At 28.4% G+C, this 21,742-nt stretch overlaps 2 protein-coding genes across 12 annotated transcripts in view; one reads left to right on the forward strand and one right to left on the reverse strand.

The window, feature by feature from the left end:
• Positions 1 to 9,755, forward strand: part of LOC122572759 (trans-1,2-dihydrobenzene-1,2-diol dehydrogenase-like) — a 22,879-nt gene extending 13,124 nt beyond the window's left edge. For 6 of the 8 annotated variants that reach the window (XM_043738167.1, XM_043738168.1, XM_043738164.1 and 3 more), the window contains 2 exons: positions 3,529 to 3,926; positions 8,826 to 9,094. In XM_043738167.1, coding sequence (XP_043594102.1) covers positions 3,529 to 3,926; positions 8,826 to 8,929 — 502 coding nt within the window. In that variant the 3' untranslated portion in view covers positions 8,930 to 9,094. Of the gene's footprint in view, positions 1 to 3,528; positions 3,927 to 6,014; positions 9,095 to 9,167 lie in introns of those variants that run through there. The other 2 variants (XR_006318559.1, XM_043738171.1) reach the window with 2 other exon arrangements.
• The window catches only part of LOC122572760 (E3 ubiquitin-protein ligase znrf2), a 31,330-nt gene that overhangs the window by 8,673 nt on the left and 915 nt on the right, over positions 1 to 21,742 (reverse strand). For 2 of the 4 annotated variants that reach the window (XM_043738174.1, XM_043738172.1), the window contains 3 exons: positions 20,848 to 20,943; positions 14,814 to 14,919; positions 11,176 to 14,672 (listed from right to left, as the gene is read on the reverse strand). In XM_043738174.1, the coding sequence (XP_043594109.1) occupies positions 14,615 to 14,672; positions 14,814 to 14,919; positions 20,848 to 20,943 (260 nt within the window). In that variant the 3' untranslated portion in view covers positions 11,176 to 14,614. Of the gene's footprint in view, positions 1 to 11,175; positions 14,673 to 14,813; positions 14,920 to 20,500; positions 20,639 to 20,847; positions 20,944 to 21,742 lie in introns of those variants that run through there. The other 2 variants (XM_043738173.1, XM_043738175.1) reach the window with 2 other exon arrangements.

Consider the following 21,742-nt stretch of genomic DNA (forward strand, 5'->3'; position numbering starts at 1 on the left):
AAAAAACACCAGATATCCAACTGAACGGCACCCACATAGCACAAACAAAGCATGTCAAATATCTAGGAATACATTTAGATACACACCTTACATGAAAGCATCACATAAAGTCAATAACAAACAAAATACGTGAAAAAATGAAGCAGATGTACTGGTTAACCAACAGAAAATCTAAATTAAGCATAATGAATAAACTAAAAATATACAAAACGATCATAAAACCAATCTGGACGTACGGAATACCACTATGGGGGACAGCAGCAAAGAGCCATATAAACAAAATAGAGACATTACAAGCAAAAATTCTTAGAACAATAGTAAACGCCCCATGGTACGTTAGAAATGATGATATTCGGTAGGACCTGGGAATACCAACGGTCAAGGAGGAGATTAGCAGATGCGCGGAAAAGTACGGAGAAAGAATAGCAACACACCCGAACCGGCTGGCTGCGGAAACGATCAACACAACAAGCATAGAAAGAAGACTGAAAAGGAAACACCCAGCAGATCTCACAAAGGATATAACCTAACAAACACGAAGATGGCACCCCGCTGAGGGTAGCCACCCACACGATAATCAAACAGCTAAAAAATTTCACCAAATGTCAAAATTGGACAAATTGTGAATGTAAATTATTAAATAAAAGAAAAACCTGGTTGATGATTATTCTCGAATGAAGTCCAATACCAGGACCTTCCGTCGGATTCGAATCTGTTAATTTTTGTTTCGCCACTCCATATAACTCTTTTCCAATCTTCGGTCGTCCATTCTTTGTAGGTGTCAACAAATTGTTTTCGTAATTTAATATTTTTGTTTGAAAGAGCTGGTTCACTTTCTTTTTCCTTCGCTCGAAAACCAATTCTCTTTAAAGAGCGCCGAATGGTCCATTCTCTAGCACTTATTTCGATTTCCTGAGCAGCAATTTTTGGTGTTTTGTAACTATCCTACCGAATACAGTGTGCGATTTCGCGTGCTGCTCTATCCGAAATAAATCGCGGTCTACCGTTTTGTGAAGAAATTGGTGCACTAGCATACTTTTTTCTTATTCTTGCAACTATCGTATGACTGATACCACATTTCTCCGCAATTTGCCGCAACAACAAACCTTTGTCACACAAACACATAATACTGGTTCTTTTTATCTTGATTAAGTGGCTTCATCTTGGATTAAGCATATCAAACTGAAAAGTAATGTAACAATGGTGTGGAACAGTTGACTGCGAAACAGTGGACAACCAGTGCTTATTGACAGTTTCGTTTCCCTGACATTTACATGCTATCATAAACGTTTCTGACGAAACGTGCAAAACTGTAAACATTGTTTCAAAACACAATTATTATAAAATATTTTGTACATTATTAATGTTAATGAAAATGAACTATTACATTTTATTAATCAGACGTAGCTTGTAGTTACTGTTACCTAATCTTTACCGATCACTTGAAAAATTAAACGTAGTATTGCCTTTTACATAAAATCAGCGGAGTGTGTTTACACTTTTACTCGTCACTATATGTATGTATGCATATTTCAATATTTCTATAAGATATACAGGGTGTATTGTCTAATACTAACCACCATTTTTCGGGCATTTCCAATAATATGCCAAAGAATTGTTTTGAACAAAAATTAGTTAGTTTTCGGCTCGCTGTACATTTGGATATTAAAAATTTCCCAATAATTCTTTTTGTTAAAGTGATTCTCACTTCTAGGAAAAAATAGCCTTTTCTAGGAACATGCCTTGCACAGATGGTGCAGCGGGGTACAAACAAGCCAGTATTTCTTAATTATATAAATACCCATAGGTCCATGGCTTCGGAGCTCTTTTGTAAAGTAATGCTGCCTGTGTGCGGATCTGGACTAGCATACACTGTACTTAAATATATATCTATTATACATTCATCCACGCATTTCCTCTCTCTCTATTCCGAAATAAACCTCAACACTTTTTCCATGAAAATTCAAGACGTTTTCAAATGATAACGTGTATCGAGTCTGTAATATGTCCGAATAACATGTAAAAACGGACACGACACAATTCTATGTACAAAAGTAAGAAAAAAATATAGAATAAAAGTTTTTCATTCTCAGCTGTTTCCGAGAAAATCGAGCTTGAAAATGTATCAAGTATATTTGAACATAGCTAATTTCGGACTGGTCAGGACTAAATAATCCACAAGAGATCAGTCTACGTGCAAAAATAAGTCAAAAATGTAAAATAAAATTTTTTCATAAGACGCTTTGTTTCTGTACAAAAAAATAAATTTGAAAATTTATCATACGTATGTACTAGGCTAATTCTTAACTAAACAAGTCCAGCCGCTATTTTTCTGAAAATAAAATGTTTAACGGAAAAGTTTTATTCTATATGTTCGACTTATTTCCCTAAGTAGAATGTCCTCCTGTCGATTCTGTCTAATCTAAAATTAGCCAAGTATATTCGGAAAATTTTCAAACTTGTTTTTCTCGAAAAATAAGCCGAGAGTGAAAAAATGTTATTCTATATCTCTTTCTTATTTTTTCGCAAAGATCACGTTATGCCCACTTTTACATATTATTCGGCCGGATCCTCTATGTATGTATTTTGGATTTCGCGGAGTTGTTGCAGTTGTCAAGATGAGTTCAATAACCTACTATACTATGACTTTGAAATAATCTTGATATGACCTTGAATTCGAAAATTTAAATTGGAGCAATAAATAGTAGATGATTGTAGTGTGTAATGCGAAACAGTATTATTGTGCGTTGTCGGCGAATTCTTCAAATAAACTTATTAGTTTGACAGTTTTAATTTTATTTTGAATATGTAATTCAATCGAAATAAAATAATTTTTCATCTTCCTTCTGTTGATCCAACCTAAATTTTTTAATTCAAAGACATCTGAAGGTCATAGTATGGTGAATGTTTGAATTCCTGTTGGGGTCAGCTACAACTCTGGAAAGCTCAAAATATATAATATTGTATATGGTGCCACTTAAAAAAATCAAGGTCATGTTGACCTTTTATTAAACAATAATTTGTCGGAAATTTTTAATATCCAAATGTATAGTGAACTAAAAATTGATTAACTTTTATTTAAAACACTTCTTTGTAAAATTATCGGAAATGTTTGAAAAATAATGGTCATTCTCACAGGATAAAATTTACCGAATGTCCATCTGGACAAATTGTAAAGTGCAAATTAAATAAAAAAAATATCTTACAATAAATCTATATCGGTATATTGAAATCGATACGATAAATCATATTTTATACAATTTACTTCGCCTTCTTATATTCCGCGTTTTTGACGTTTTCGAAATACTTCTATAGGTAAATGCCTCAGCATCAAACTTCCTACATTTATAATGTGTTGTGTATTAACGACTGCAATTTAATTTCTGTGTATCTGCGATATCCATTAATTTTTTATTCTAGGCAGTATGCTAAAATCTGTTAATTTTTATTAAATGCATAATACATTGGAAAATGCATTACATATTTAAGTTAAGCTTATTATATTAAAAAATACGTTATTCTGTTTAGCATAAAAAGTCTAGGAGGAGGTACCATATTGGATTTGGGCGTGTATGGAATACAATTTGCTTGTTTAATATTTAATAATGAAATACCTCATACTGTACAAGCTGCTGGATGCTTAAATGAAGAGGGAGTTGATCAATCTGTATCTACTACCTTTCTTTACAAAGGAAACCGTACAGCAACCATTATTACTCACTGTCTAGTTGATTTACCGAATGAAGCTTACATCATTGGTACAAAAGGAATGATAAAAGTTCCGAACTTTTGGTGCCCTACAACGGTAGAATTGCCAAGTGGTAAAATAAATATACCACTTCCTGAAACTGAATATAAGTTTAATTTTATTAACAGCGTTGGATTTATTTATGAAGCTAATGAAGTTCGCAATTGCATTTTAGCAGGTACTACGTGTTTTGAGATTTTCTTTAAATTCAAAGTATTATTCACAAATTACCAATTAATTAATATTCACTTTAACCAAACAACAAAAACATTTGAATCGTTTGAATGCCATTTAATCTTTACTAATCGAAAAATATGAAACAGTACAATCTGTTTCAGCGGTATCCGTAACTCCTTTAACTACCTCAAAATGAGCATTCTTATGTAGTTGCAAGTTTGTAAAAATATTGTAATTCTGTTTTAAAATTTTTAATTACATATTATTAAACCAGGCGCATCATCAATTGTATTGTGCCTCTGTATAAACCAGCCGCGGTAGCATTTTTCGATATAAGATACAAGTAGCGAATGTCTTATATGCATTATATGTGCCCTATGTCTTATAGCAATGAAATGGTTAAGAGATATTACAGTGATCAACGCGAATTTAAATTTGCGATATGCATTAGATGATTTTTGTAGAATGATCCATCCTAAACAAACATCCGAAAAATATAATCCTTCTTGGAGCATTCATCTTTTACTGCTGTCATTCTTTTCTACCTTCAAGTAAAAAAAAAGAAGATATGGTTTGTTTCAGTTACGTGACTGATTTTGTAGGCGATATTTTTCTTAAGCTAGACTTGCTACCTAAAGAAAAAATTCTTTACCAGCTATATTTACTAGCTGGATTTACCAGAGCTAAGATAGTAAATAAATTCAAGTGCCGATGACGATAATGTCACACTTACAAAAAGATTTTCTTTTGTTATTAGTTGCTTCCGAAAAAAATTTGTTGCATCGCATAATTGATAGTTTTTCCATAAATATGCTACACGTATGTATGAGATACCAGCTTAACGTGATTTATATAATTATATATTGCAATATCTTTTAGTTAACTATATTTATATAAGGATATTTAAATATTCATATTTAATTCTTTAATCGGCACTCTTTATTTTAGCATCCCGTTAAACATACAGAGGTTCATCGTATATTTTCACCTTCTGTCATGAGGTTTCGTCATTCACATACACTCTTCAGCACTCAACATCACACACACACACACACACACACACACACACACACACACACACACACACACACACACACACACCTACATGCACTTGTTCCATTACTTTAGGCGTTACACAACATACACGGTAGAAATTATTCTTTTGTTTTTTACTCACTCAAAAATGTGAAAATCGTTTAAAACATTGTTTTTTGTAGATTTTATTATCAATATTTTTTCGAAATGAAACTATGCACTAGTCAAAGTCAACTCAATTTCTTTTAAATGGAACTATATATTAAAGATATATATTATATATTACAAATGTATTGTATATTAGTATATTAATATGTTGGGTAATACATCAAATGATAATAAGTTATTAACTTATTTATGTCAAAAAATCATTGGTTTAACAAATATTTTAACTTTTATTTTGTAAAATTAATCGTACGAAAGACAGGGCAAGACGTAAGACACGCTTTATTATTTGTTTTCCTCGTCCATCATGCGATAATATTTTATGTACAAAACTAATGAGTTTTCGATATATATAAATAGATTAATAACTTTTTATGGGGATGCCAAGTAAGATCGATTAATATATTAAAAGAATTATATATGGTTCTATTAAAAAAAAATTAACTTAGTTTTCATATATCTTTTGCGCTCCCCCCTGCAGGAAAACTGCTAAAACCAAATTATGTCCACCTCGAAATTTAACTTTTGTTGGGACACTGTGTATTTTTATTACTGTAGACTTATTTCATTTTTCAATTGTCCATCCATTTCCATACATTACGTCAATTTGATTTCATTAATGAAAAATTAGTTTTTTTTATTAAGAGTAATATTCTTGCATGAATATGATAATTTCTAAGATACATATTATATATATATATATATATATATATATATATTCTATATTATATATATATATAATATAGAAAATAATCATATGGCAACATTTATATAGAATTATTACTAATATTACGAGTTACGTTCCATAAATGATCGGTGTTACCAATGTTTACGTACATTAATCTAATTGTATCGTATAACTTGTATTACATTGTGTGTTTAATTTTAGTTAAGGCAGACCAAACTACAAAGTATAAGATCAATTGTCAAGACTTTAGCAAGTGATTCTACAGCTTTGAATCGATGGAAATCATAAAAAAAATAGTCGCAACATTGAATTTAATCTTGATCTTGAAATGTCATTTCAAAATCTTCTTGTTTCATCGTACCTTTACTTATCATGTAACACGAAAGTCTCAGAGGAACCATGGGCTCCAACTCAACAGTTCTATTGGACAAAAATATTGAAGTTTCATTAATTCTATATAAAACATATGTATATAAAATTATATATTATATACTATTGTCGTATGTAAATCCCAGATATACCATTCGATATCCCATTTCTTCTTTTTTTCTTAATTTTTGAATCTGTGTAATAGCCATACCTGCGTGTCAACTTCTACATGACCATCACTGTTGTTTAAGTAGAACCGGACTCACGTTTAAATTTCTACATTTTATATTCTGGCCAAGTCTTCCCCCAAAGTTACGAATTATTTGTTGACAAGGAAAAGCATATTAAAATCATCATTTTAATTGCTCAACGGATTTAATCCGTCCACCTGAACTGAAATGACCCACGGAACTGATCCAATTGTAGGACAAAACAATGATCTGGAACTTACAGACAACACATGGGCCAGAAGCAACAAAGAGCAAGCTGGAGAATTTTCCAACCACCTTTGTAACACATTTACTCCACACAATATTAACAACAGCAGCCCCAACTGTCATACAGACTTAGATGTGCAAAACACTAGTACTTCAACTGACAAGCACTACACCATACCTAATACAACAGCACTAGAATCACAATAAAGAAAACAAAAAACAACAAAGCACTATTAATCAACGTAATCAAAGGTAAAATCTTGAAAAACTTTCTCCTAAAAGCAATACGATTAATGACAATAATATTCAATGCATTATTAAGAACTCAATAATGTCCTAATCTATGGAGACTAGCGCAGATCATAATGTTACCTAAGCCAGGCAAAAACCCACATCAAACTGCATCTTACAGGCTAACATCACTACTTCGTACGTTTTCCAAAATACTAGAGAAAATAATATACGATCGTCTAAAACTAACAATGGAGAAAGAAAAGTTAATAGCAAATTACCAATTTGAATTCAGAAACAAACATTCCATGATAGAGCATATGCATAGACTCGTCAACGAAATTTTACTAGCAATAGAAGAGAAACAATACTGTATAGCCCTCTTCATGGACATCGAGGAAGCATTTGACAAAGTGAACCATAAAAGCATCTTATAAACAATCAAAAAACATTTCCCAGAACAAATCCACCACTTACTGAAATCATATCTAAGCAACAGAACCTTTGTAGTAAAAATAAAGGACACATATTCTGAAGTTAAAGAATCGAGGCAAGGGTACAGTAAGGAAGCGTCTTAGGACCAATATTATACACACTATACGCGGCCAACATACCAACAGCAAAATACTGACATTCGCGGACGACACGGTTGTACTAGTCAGGCACACTAATTCACAGCAGTCACATTATTACAAGAGCATATCACAAAAATAGAAAAATGGCTGCAAACCCCAGTAAATAACAATATTACATTTACACTACGAAAACAGAAACCACCAAATATCCAATTGAATGGCACGCACATAAGACAAACAAAGCAAGTTAAATATCTAGGACTCCACTTAGACACACAACTTACATGGAAGTAGCATGCTAAATCAATTATAGACAAAATACGAATAAAAAGAAGACAGATGTACTGGTTAACTAGTCGAAACTCTAAGTTCAGCATGGAAAATAAACTAAAAATTTACAAAACGATAATAAAACCAATTTGGACGTACGGAATACCACTATGGGGACAGCAGCAATGAGCCACATAAATAAATTAGAGTCGCTACAATTGAAGATACCCAGAGCAATAGTCAACGCCCCGTGATATGTCAGAAACAAAGATTTACGTAAAGACTTAAAAATACCAATGATCAAAGAAGAAATTGGCAGATATGCAAAAAGATACGAAGAAAGAATTGCAACACACCCAAACCAGTTGGCTACTGAAACGTGCAAAATCCATATCAAAAGATGGCTAAGAAGAAAATATCCCACGAAGAAAATAAGTTAAAAATGTAGGATAAAATTTTTCCGTTTAAGGACTTGTTTTCAAAAAAATAAACTTTAAACATGTTTAATCACGTACTGGTTCGGTAGGAGCGCATGGTACATTTTCAAATTTATTTTTCTCAGAAACAAAGCCTCTTATGAAAAAATACTATTTTACATTTTTGACTTATTTCAAATGCAGTTTAATTTTTTATCGACTGTTTGTTCTTTTTCAGTCCAAAATTAACCAAATTTAAATATACTTTTGAAATCTTCAAAGTCGATTCTCTCGAAAACGAAGCTTCAAGTAAAAAAATGTTATACCAAATTTTTTTCTTATTTCTTTCCGTCGAGTCCCTCCCTATCAGATTGTACTATGATTACCATGCCATCTTATATGTATATGTGTATATACATGTATATATGTATATGCACTTATACATACATATATAAAATTAATGAAATTCTAACATTTTTTTCAATAGAACAGTTGATTTGCGATCCATGGTTCGTTTAAGACTTTTAATTTTCATAATGAATAGAATATGATGCGAAAAAAAAATTGGTCTTGATTTTCAAAGTCAAGGTCGATTTTTCAGCTATCTTGTTTTTGCAGATCTGTAAAATCACCTGCCAAAGCCACGGAAATAACTTTTTTGCAACCTGTACATATCTATGTTTATTATTGCTAACTTGGTTTGTTCCGTTTTAGGTGTAACTGAAAGCTCTAAAGTACCGCACAATGTTTCTTTATTAGTTGCACAATTAGAGGACGAAATTCGAAGGCAAGTTGGAGTTACGTATCTTGAAGATTAAACCTTATCATAGACGAAATAATTCCAACGCAGTTAAATATACTGAATAATGTGTAATTACATTAATTCATATCAGAACTTCAGAGAAACTTTCTTATATACACATATATGTATATGTAAGATATGCTCTGTATTAAGAATAAGTAAACAATTTATGCATCGCTAATGAATTTTGTTTTCACTCCTATATTCATTTCATGATATATTTGGAAAATATTGCAATAGACCTTTTATTGTAGATAAAAGCTGTTTGCCCTATACAAAACATGTATACAATATAACTACAAACAGTATGGAACGTAAGAAAATATTGGTCACGACTATCATAGCTGAATTTTACGTCTTCAGATCGATGGAGATCTATCAAAAGAATATTCTGCAAAATGATCCTTTACTGTGGAACTCAAATTCGTCTCTTTTTTCATTGGATGTTTTTCATTTTCTTGTCATGTAGAGGCTAGACCTGAACGAATTATGTGTCGCGACCTGATCGTTCTTTAAAATGTTTCTCTTAAAATACTATAATTCTCTAAAAATACTATAAAAGTTCCATTATTATTTAAGCTAACATTTTACATTATTTTATTACAAAAATATACAATCCGAAGAATAGTCAAGAGCTGCGGAGAACCTTCAAATTGAACCGGTAATTTTCTACCAGAAAGCACATCTTCGGTTTCTTTGTTGAACATTACTTGCTAACAACTCTTCGATAAAAAAAACACTTGCTATCAATTCTTCGGTCAGAACACACTTTAATACTTTAACTTTAACACTTATATTATTCAAAAGCTGTTGGAAATAAATAGTGATATTTAAATTGTGAACTCAGTATCAAAGTTATTCAAACCACCCCTATTATCTTAACCGAAATAGGGGATCAGCTGATTCGTGGCGTCGATTATCGTATCGAGACAAGAACTTACGACTCTCGTTGACGCGTTACACTGCGAACGCAAATATGGTCGAACACTTACGTTCGTCAAGTTGCTGCAAAAATTGTAAATTCTCATATGGAGTTATTCTAAATTTATATCGGGACACTGAAAAATGCTTCCGTATACATATTGGTTTTAAACAATAAATATACATAAATCTTTAATTCTTACCATTCCCTCGCTACTTAGTAAAAATCCTTCCCGGAATAAATATATTTTCAATGTACATTTCATAATTAATAATATATTAATTATTTAATCAAATCAATTTATCTATTATTATTTAATAAAATAAATATATTTTCAATGTACATTTCATAATTAATAATATATTAATTATTTAATCAAATCAATTAATTTTATAATTAATAATATATTTAAGGATTTAGAAGGATTAGTTTATTAGATGACGTGTAAACAATTTTTGAAAAGACTGCAAATGATCGGAATCGCGGAGAAAATCGTAAAGATCGCTCTTAAAGCTTTCATTATCTGTGCCTGTAATAAAAGCTTAAAAAATACATTTTATAGATTTATGTCAGTTATATATATACATACCGAAAATTTCACCGAAATCGGCTAACATTTCTATCTGCTACAAACGATTAAAAATGATGAAAATCGCAGTTTTTCACCACTTTGAGCCTATAATTGTAATAAATCTGACGATTCTTACATCTTTCGATGCCTGTCACTTATTTTTGCATCAACTGATTTCGTCGAAATTTTCAGTATGTATGTATTCATCTCACGTGTTGTATTCGTTATTGTACTTTGTAAATAATAAAGCGTTGTGAACTAAACTAATGCCGGAAAAATTTATTTTACCCTACTCAAAACAGGTATGATACTTCGACAATATCGAAATACTGTGTTTTGTGTTTCAGCTTCATTTTCGGAAGTAACAAAAGTTGCAAAGATTTTTCGACTTTTCCTGTTATACTTTATATAGGTTCGTTCCTGTCTTATAACCTTATTGTTTCTATAATCATTTGAAAAAATTAAAATTAAGTTCACTCCAAAACATTTCAATTTAAACAGATGTTACATTTTCTCCAAACCAATTTCCACTGTAAATAAATTTAAATCAAAATTAAACTTTATTCTTCATGTCTTCGACCTATTTCTCATTATCATTCTCCTTAACAAAATACCTTTCTCTCTCTCTCTCTCAACTGTCTCATTTTCAAATACAAAACAACTTTTATAGCAAATTTTTGTAAAATTATTTCAAAGTTGTTCCGAAAATAGAATATAGTAGTTGATATAATTGTTTACTATAAAATTACTCGCAACTAATTTATCTTACCAGAAAAAAATTCTGCACGTAGTCTTGCCATGTAGAAATACAACCCGGATTACTTGTTCTTCGTTTTGCCTTCGCATTTTTCACTAGAAAGATATCGATCACGCTAATCAGATCGCATAACTTTCGAGATTTATGTTACAATATATTTTCCATATCTCGTAGGATATACATGTGACTATAAGAGCGGCTTAAACATCTTACCTTAGAGAAATTTTAGAACATTAACGGCTATGACCGTTTTATATCAGCAGACCTGAAAAACTATAATCTTGTCCATCAAATATTGAGTTGCAACATATGATTTCTTCTTGATATTTTGTAAAAAGTATAATACAATACAATGAATATCACTATCTACATAATACAACACAATAATCGAATTTTCAGATCACTTTTGTGGAATGTTTCTTCAACAGTTTAGCCATAACACAAAACTTTCTCATACTCTGTACACGTTATATTGTTTCTGTGGACATATATATATATATATATGTTCATTGTCAGAATTAAAGGAACGAAACAATACATTTTTGACAAATTATTATCACTACTAGCTCAAGTATTATGACAGCTGATTCGTGAAATTGTGTGTGTAAATTTGTAGTTCCTATATACTAAATATTCACTCTAAAAGTACGCTTGATTCTTGAATAATTTACGAAAATATAACAATAAGAGCCTGCAACAAATATTTTTAAAGTAATTTTCCAAAAGAAACGATTTTTTTAAGAGCATCATATTATTATCTTCTCTTTTTTCTTTTATATCATTGCGAGTGAAATTTAAACATGATACAGGTGAATTCCATTTGTACAGTACTACACTTCTATATATTATAGAAACGCGCAAATGATGTCTGCGACAACAAAATCCGCTATGTATATCGAACCTATAGAAAAAATGTAACATTTATTAGCATGCAAAATAATACATGTTCGTAAGGTTAGGATTCCTTATTATTCTGTGGAAAGTACATACATAATTTAACCCTTTCAGTACTTAATAGAATAACAAAGTATGATATAAAAAATGTCTCTAATATGGCAAGTTTTAAAATAAAATCTGAATAGATTACAATTTGACCAATAAGTATCTCTTATCTTTCTTATATTTTCCTCATCTACACGTTTGAAATAGCACATCATGCGCTTTATTTTTATTTTTATTTATTTGTGGTAAAATCTTTCAAAGTGTCTTTTTATGAAACGGAGCGAGGATTCGAAGCTACTGGCCATTTTACTGGTTCCTGATAATTACTTTTTAGCTTCTATTCCTTCCATTTTTTTTACAAAGATAGTGTTATAAAGTAAATTGTTTATTGGAGTCACAATAAGATCTCCATATGATGAATAGGCTAAATGTTCTGGTTGACTGTATTTCGTCCATACAACATATAAGCTAAACGTCCCTAAAGGATTAAATGCTCCCATTTTTATTGCTATAAATTTCATATTATGCATATAAACAAGTTATATGTTGCATTGATCGAACTCATTTTTATGTCTTCTATATTATTGTAAAACAAAAATCATAATATCATTAAAGTCAACATTTTGTATTTACCCTCATATAAAAATTCTTAAAAGGCGTAATTTTATTATTTTTATATCACTTTATCTTTTACTACTTATTATGTAGTACACTAGAACATCTAAGATAAAGGTTTCTTAAAAAATAAAGACTGGAATTCAATCTTTTTATGCTTATACTTTTTATTTTTTTATGCTTTTTATTTTAAAAATTATATTGTGTCATTACTTTTGTCCACCACTGTATCTATTCTTTGAAAGAATTATATAATTATTTTTTATAGTTTTTAAATTCGAATATTTCGTTTCAATATAAAAAATATTCGAACATTCAATAACATTCTAACAAAAATTCATAAAATAATGTAAATTGTTTTAAAAGACGCCTATATTTGGGATGTATTGTAACACGATAAGTATATTCTATAAAATATTAAATTTTCATTTAGTTTTAAAATATATGTACAAAATACATTTTTTTCATGTAGTATTATGACATATGTGTAAATTATCTGATTTATCTGCTGTATTCAAATTTATCCCATAAATAACAAAGTAAATATAGGACAGCTTATACAAAAGAATGACTTCATTAACTCAATATTTCACAAAAAAATTGAATCATTTCTTTGATTTTATCTAAAGCATAAAGCAAGGATATTATATCGTGACACTGAAATATAAAAATTACTATATAAACACATACATTTTTTATCTATCTCTATCATAATTAAAATATATTGAATGCTTATAAAGAAAACAGTTATTTATATGTCTCTTAAAAATATTACGTCCTGAGATAAAATAATTTGTAAATAACAATAACATTAAATCGTTTTTCATAATGTTGAAAACAATACTAAATTTTATTTTTTTCTTTTATTAACATAGAGAACTTTTATCTTTATTCCTATAATATCATAGATATTATACCGAATGCTTAAATCACTTTTATAATTGTATTTGGTTTGAAATTTTTACTTTATTAGACTTTTTATCTTATATGATACAAGTCTAATCCAGATATATACAACGCATGTATTATTGGAAAATTGACAGACCATGTTTATTTTTGTTATAAAAACTCCTATGAGTTAACTCCTATCATGTAGAAAAGATATTAATTATGATATAACTTTAACAATAAATTATATTTCATAACTGCAGGACTTCTATTCTCTAAAAACATAAATGGAATTTATCACAAAGTTGAAATTTTAATAAAGAAACCTAATCTTTTACTGTTATTACAGCATCAACATCATTATTACTAAAAGTCTGTTCCTTAAAACTTTTATATATCCAACTCTTTCCTTTATGAAAGTATCAAAAATATCCTTTCTGGAGTACATTTTCCAACAAATAACAAAAATGAAACGACAGATTTATAATGAAATCATCAAAAGTGCAATTAAATTGTGTAATATAAAGTTTGCCTGATTGTTCACGGCTTTTGACTACATTTCATTTGATATTCCCTTCTCCAAAAACAATATATATTAATCAATAACAGATTAGCCTAATTATCCCTAATCCGATTCCAAAATGTAAAACTAAGTAAAATTTGTAAATATGGTACAATTAATAGTAAGCTACAGAGCAGTAATAGATTAATTACGGATACATATAGATAATAGCATTGTATCGTTGAATTTTATGGCGATTTTTTAAGTTCCCTGCTTACAGGTAGTATAATCAAGGATTTAGTTAAATGTCTGCTTTCATATTCAAATTGAATATATCTCATTCAGTCAAACAATTGCATACACCAACCAGCACAGTGGACTAGCAGCCATCTTGACTAGTGTTTTTCAAATTTTTTTCATTTCCTCCCACTTTTTTCTCATTTTGATAAGAGTCTTTAAAATTAATAAGTTGCATTGTGCTATTACAACTTCAATGGGTATAAATCAATCTCCAGGATGTTCAGGACAACTACGGTTCACTTGAAACCATTTATCAATACAACTGAAAAATATTAATTATCATTTATTATTTTCATAGTATTATTTATATTTACAAAAATGTACATAACAGGAAAGTTATTTTATGCACATAATGAATGTTGTTTAAAGTTATGATTTTATTAAATGTAATATAAAAACTTACTTTTTGTGATATATACACAGGCAAGGTAGACGGGCTATAACATCTCCAGATTGTAATTCTTCAAGACAAATAACACATTCACCTTTTTCATCAGATAATATATCTTCTATAATGAAAACAGAAAAAAATATAATGCATTAATTACTGTGATGTGGGAAATATAAAATTTTATTATTTTTTATTTGTACAATGTGCAAAATAACCAACATAATTTAATATGTAACTATTTGATTCTTTAACTTTTATATAATTGTAGCTGTTAAATATGGAAATAAAATCAGTATATATTATAAAATATATACCTTTATCATTAATGTAACAACTTCTAACATTACTCTGCCTTTTAGTCGCTTATTATATTATTATATACCCACACAAATGGTTGATACGATATTAAAGAATTGAAATACAAGAAATCTTCTAATGTTATCCATATAGCTATTAAACATTTTTTTTTAAATATATGTGTATATATATATTTATATATATTATATACAATTATTTATTTATTATAATATTTACACATACACATGCACTTTTATATATGGACCTTTGAAAATGATGTAAGTTTATTTTTCTTTATTATAAGATATTGAAGTGTTTGTGTTTTCATTGATTGAAAAATCCTAATAAGAGCTACTTAGCTCATAACTAATTTTTGTGAGAATTAACAAGACCAATATTTCTTTTCTGGGTCATGAATGGACTTACATCACTTTTAAAACTAGTGAATTGTACAATTCATTATATTTTAATTATTTAGAATTTATGTTTTATCTTTTAATCCATTTTTGTTTATAAATAGGAGCAAAGAAAACACTACTGTTGTTTAATTTCAACATCATTTGTTCCTAATTATTGGTGCCTCGAGTATTCAAATAAGCTACAAATTATAGAAAATGGATTTACACCACTTGCAAAATAAATGATTATGCAATTCCATTTATTAATGAAGTTTCAACTGATTAAAATGAACGAATGTTTTAAGATTTAAATTATAAATTATTCATAAATATATTTATATATAATATCCATATATTAATCCATATATATATATATATATATTTATAAATATATACTCATTATAATATAATATTTATAATGTACTAGAAATTTATGTTTATGAAGTATACGTGTATGTATGGAAATCAAAACTACACGGTGCTTTCTACTTTTCCAAACAAATCGCAGAAGTATGTTACTATGTGTACAAATGAAAATAAAAAAGAAAATGTTATATGCTCTACTGTAAACACTTTGCTATTAGATTGTAAAGAAGTATTACGTACGAAGTGAAACGTGTATATTCCTAGCGATGAATTTCATATTATGGAATATGAAAGATAGATCCTACTCCAATACCAATGTGCTTGTATGTTGCAATATATGATGCAATATACGATGCAATATACAAAAAATTAATGCAATGAACTGATAACTTATCACTGGATATTCAGTAAAATTCTCAAGAAATTTTGGATATAATAAAAATATCATATTATACTGATATCAAACTTATATCAAAACAAAATTAATGTTTGAGGATCTAATAATCATACAAAACTTTAGAAAATATGAATTACCAAAAACTTTTTTCTGTGTTCTTTAGATAAATGCAATAGTGAAAATCCCTCCTCGTACAAAGGCATATACAGTCACTAGACTCGTAATACCATCAAGGAAGAGTGGAAACTTCATAATAAAATATTTAAATATTCTATTATGAATAACGTGCAAAACAAATTAATAATGAAAAATTTAAAAAGGTTATTTAAAAATAATGATACAATTAACTATAGAAACACTTGAAGTATCTATTAAAAATAAAATATTAATTATAACAAAACTATCAAATTTTATGAGATATGCCAAAGCAATTCTGTAATCTTTACGGTTAAGATAAGTAAGAAAATATACAATGTATATTATTCACAAATAGCAATGCAAGTATATTTGAGAATTAATGGAAGATGGTTTGACTACTTGTTATATGTTGTTTTAATGTTGAAGGTTTTCAAGTAGCAAAGTAAAAATTAATAAATATTTCTATGCAAACTGATTTCACTAGTACAAAATAAATTATGTCTGTCGAAGCAAATAATAATATAGTATATCTTTGTATTCATTTTTACATCACCATCTAGTCAAAAATGTGGCATTCTACTTAAGAAAAAAAAGTGTCCTTAAAAGTTCTGAACCAACTCCATCTAAAAATACTACTTATTATATATACCAGAAATAATATAACCTTTATAACTATAAAAGCTCCAACAAATAGTTTCTTGACATTTTCTTTTATTTAAAAAAATACTTGGTTGTGATAATTTACCTAGCGCACTGCACAATGTATTCTACATTGTATATACATATACAGTAGAACTTCGTTTATCCGCACGTCGTTTATGCTCAAAGTTAATGCTGAGCCTTTATTATCCAAACTACGATCAAGCGTAATTTCGTAATACATATAAACACTTATTCTTATAATGGATATGCGTGTGAACGTTTATTATTATAAGACTTGTTCATTTATCCCAATTGCTTTGTCCTCCAACCTGTTCCCATAAACTAGGTTCTATTATATACAATGTACATTGTCTTATATATATTCCATGGTATATATTTGTATAAAAAGTAAGTATAAAAACGACTGTAGCACGATTCTACGGCCCTGGACCGGTGGATATTTGCAAAAAGAGTTCAAGGTAGAAAATATTATTTATTGCGACATATTCTACTCGCAAGCACTAAAGGTCCCAAACCCTAGGTCACAAATGACCCCGTTCGGGGTTCGGGGCTATTTATATCGACAGAAATAGAAAAAGAAGAAAGACAAGAAAGAAAGAAGGGAGGAAAATATGGGATATACAACGGAGAATCTGAAACGTCTAAGTGCAATAACAGATGTTACTTTTCTTGGATTTAACTGCAGAATGTAGACGCATTGTGTATAAAGCTACTTTAAGAATTATTAAAACTTTAATATTTTTTTCCGAGAGAAGGGGCCATTTGCGATGAGTACAATATGTTGCTATAAAAAAATTTTAGTCTTAAAGATTATGCTCGTTAATTTTGCACGAATTTCGTTTACAAATCGTCATCGATCCAGAGGTGTAAAATCACTTACTTTTTATGCATATTGTATATATGGAATGCTTCATCAACTAGGACAAGACATATCTTTTTTTTGATTGCAAAAAAGAAATATAGAAAGAAAAATGGTTCAAGAGGATTATTTTCCACAAACATGTTTTGTAACAATAACTATAATGCATACGATGCTGTTTTTTAAACTGGTTTTTGTTTGCTCTTTTGCAAATTATTTAAATAGTTTCATTATTCCATGGACACACAAAAATCTATTGAAAATCTATTCTATTCCGTCGATAACCTTCACAAAAATTCTTCTACAAATTAAAGAATACTTTATAGAAATATGATGCATTTATAAAATTTAACAAGAAGGGAAGTCTTTTATTTGTTAATTACTGATGTTGATAACATTTTTGAGGCAGCTATTTTGCCAAAATATATTCAACTCACATTTATTTATTGATAATCATCTACATCTACAGAATAAAAACAATCTTTAAAATTAGAAATTGAAAACATATTTTGTTATATCTCGGGAATTATTCAAAACAAAGGAATTATATCAGTGGATGTTGTGCTTTTGAATGACTATGTAAACACATTAAAAACGAATCCATTTGTTTAAATAATATATCAAAGATTATAACATTTGTGTTAATTTTTCTTACAAATTTTTATTTATCGACTATCACTAACTAAATTTATTATTGTAGACCACACACGTATAATTAACATATATATCAGAACTTCTTTTTTCCAAATTAACGAAAATAAAATAAAATACTATAAGAGTGAGGTCTTTACATATATCCAAATAACTCAGACAGATGACTACCTTATGTACTCCTTACAATGGCAAACAACGCTATAAATCTTTTCTGTTTGGGACAGCACTTTTTATCATACTAGAATTTATCTTTATCATATTAGGAGGATATGATTAATGTACAGTATCGCTTAGTATCCCTCAAAAGATGATGTAAACGAATAGATATATGTAGATTTACCAAAACCGAAGTAATTAATTGACATACCAAATATACATGGGCTATGAAAAGCCCATATCTTAGAACTACCATGTTAGTACTATGTAATACGTACTAAAAGTTTATCAACACCTCACATCTTCAAACATCATACATCATACATCTTCAAATAAGATCTAATATTAATGTGTAGAGCGATATCCTAAGTGTTAAGCCTAATACACTTAAGGTTTTAAAAGGTTTACTAATGTTTCTAATTCTCTGGACATACTTGACATCCTCCCTTCCTTAAGCATCCTAGAATTAATATTGGTTCATATATTTTTAATGATAATATTTGGAATTAGGATTTCCAACTGTTTCAGTGATAATGTCGATTAAGTTTAGAATAGTATTAACATGATTAATACACAAGTATCACTGAACTTTTTTTTGCAGAGTTACTTTAAAGATAAGGTATATATCCATTAAATTCTATGAGAAACATTAAAAGATAGTCCAATAAGATACACATGAATAACAATAATTACTTTATAAATATGATCATGAAAATGCAGTTCTCCTTGAACCATTAATTTTTTCCTTTTAACATTCCTTTTTAATTGCAGTCAGAAACTAAATATACTTTTGTTCCATTCCAATCCAAAAAATATCTCCTGTACCATATGTGTATAAAAAACAAAATACAATTTCCGATGTTACGGGTCTTAGTAAAAATGGGCTAAATAAACAATAGTAGTTAAATTTCTTAAAAATCACATGACAAATTTTAATCATATAGTTTTTAATATTAGAGGTTCCAAAAACTTTTAAATACACGTTAAGAAATAAATTAATGATTCAATGAAAAAGTTTTAAATGAGGATTCACATAAATCATTTTCATAATCTATGTTAAAAAATCAACAATTTTTATTTAGCATATCTTTTTTCAACCACTCTTTCAAAAATCATAAATGTTTATAGGATAGGTTAAGATTACAAGATTGAGATATCCAAAATTCATTGTTTTCATAAATAAATTTATAAATTTGATTGGTATACATAAAACAATCATATTATGCAGTACTCAATATTTTTTTAATGAATATTTAAATTAATCTCACTCAAGGTACGAAATTTATTGTTTGTATTGATTCTGCATGCCAAATGTAGTAATTTTTATTCTATCCATATAGTAAAGAAAGGAAATCATAAAATAAAAAATTTTAATATATCATAAACTAAAAATGAATATTAGAAAAGAGAAACTATTCAGCAGTCATTTCATACTTTTTCATCACTTATTATTTATACCATTTACTTACTTTACAGATACACGCAAAAAATGTACTTCTTTAAATAAGAAACAACCACAAAGAATGTAGCAAAAAAATAAGAAAAGCATCTATCGTAATAACACCCCGGATACTATTTTACATTAAAAGCACTTTTGTGTTTGAAATAATTAAATGTTTACATATTCATAGTTAACTATTTGAACATTTAATAAATTTAATTCAATATAATGAGCTTATTTGCATCATGTCTATTCCATAAAATTCAAATCAATTGATATATATCATTTGTAACACAAAAAGAAATAGGTTTGAAAAAATATTTTATGCAATGTTATTATTATATATAGAAATTGTTATATAGAGTCTCTTACTGCCTAATATATATTATAAAAACACTTCCCTTTAGTTAAGTTTCCATTTAGAAAGAAGTGAATAGAAAATTAATTTAACACAAATTTTGGAGCTATCTGAAATAATTTTGTATCAAAATAATTAAAATTAATTAAATTGTTTCTAAGATATTTGAGTTATATGAATTATATTACATACACATGTATAAAAAACTTATTCTCATTATATATCAGTTATTGAAAAATGTAATAGTACATATGCAGTAATCAAGAAGTCTAAAATTATTGTATTGCACAAAAACAGATGACATAAAATATAAACTTACCATTGTAACTAAGACGTGGTTTGGTTAAACACATAACCAAGTGACATTCAATATCGTCTGGTAGAACAAACTTGGAGCAAACAGGACATTTTAGACCTTGAATATAAAATAAAATAATTATTTGTTGTTTTTATATCATAATACTTATTAACGTGAAACTAACAAAAGTTATACCATAAAAAATTCTTCTCACTTGATTTACTGGAACAACTTCTGCCTCAGATTCATTTAGACATGAACTTATTACAATTCCCATAATAAAATTCAAATAATATTAACATACCCATCACATAGACAATATTTTAAAATCGTACGAAATTCTTTGTCTATAATTACTTTTATTCAACAACCGCAATTTAAAATTTACGCACCTAGGTTAAAATACAATCGATTCACATATGTACGGTTACCGGGCCAACTATTACGACAACATGAGTCAAACAGGTATGCTTTATTTCAACTCTCATTTATTTCGTAAAATTTCTAGACCACAACATAACCTTACTTTTATTTTCTCAAAATTTTACAACGGTTATAATGCACAATTTGAAACTCTAATACGGTTAATAAATATAATCGATTAAAAACTGAAGACATTATTATACTTAATGAAATTCATGTAATATTAATAAAAACAAAATAAGAATATAACGACCTATTTTATTATTTTCTAAAATAAACAAAAATGAAAACTAAGAAGCTTATCTGTATTTATGATTATTCTAGAGATCTGTATATCATAGAAAGTTATGTAATCAATGATAATATTCATATCATATTAGTTAATACAAGTTTACTCCTCTAATTTTTTTAGATTATACAAATTTAGTCATAATTTCATACAAAAGAGTTACAAATTTATTTAGAATATTTTACATTACATCATTTGTATATT

Source organism: Bombus pyrosoma, linkage group LG11, assembly GCF_014825855.1.
Source record: "Bombus pyrosoma isolate SC7728 linkage group LG11, ASM1482585v1, whole genome shotgun sequence".
Classification (NCBI taxonomy): Eukaryota; Metazoa; Arthropoda; class Insecta; order Hymenoptera; family Apidae; genus Bombus; species Bombus pyrosoma.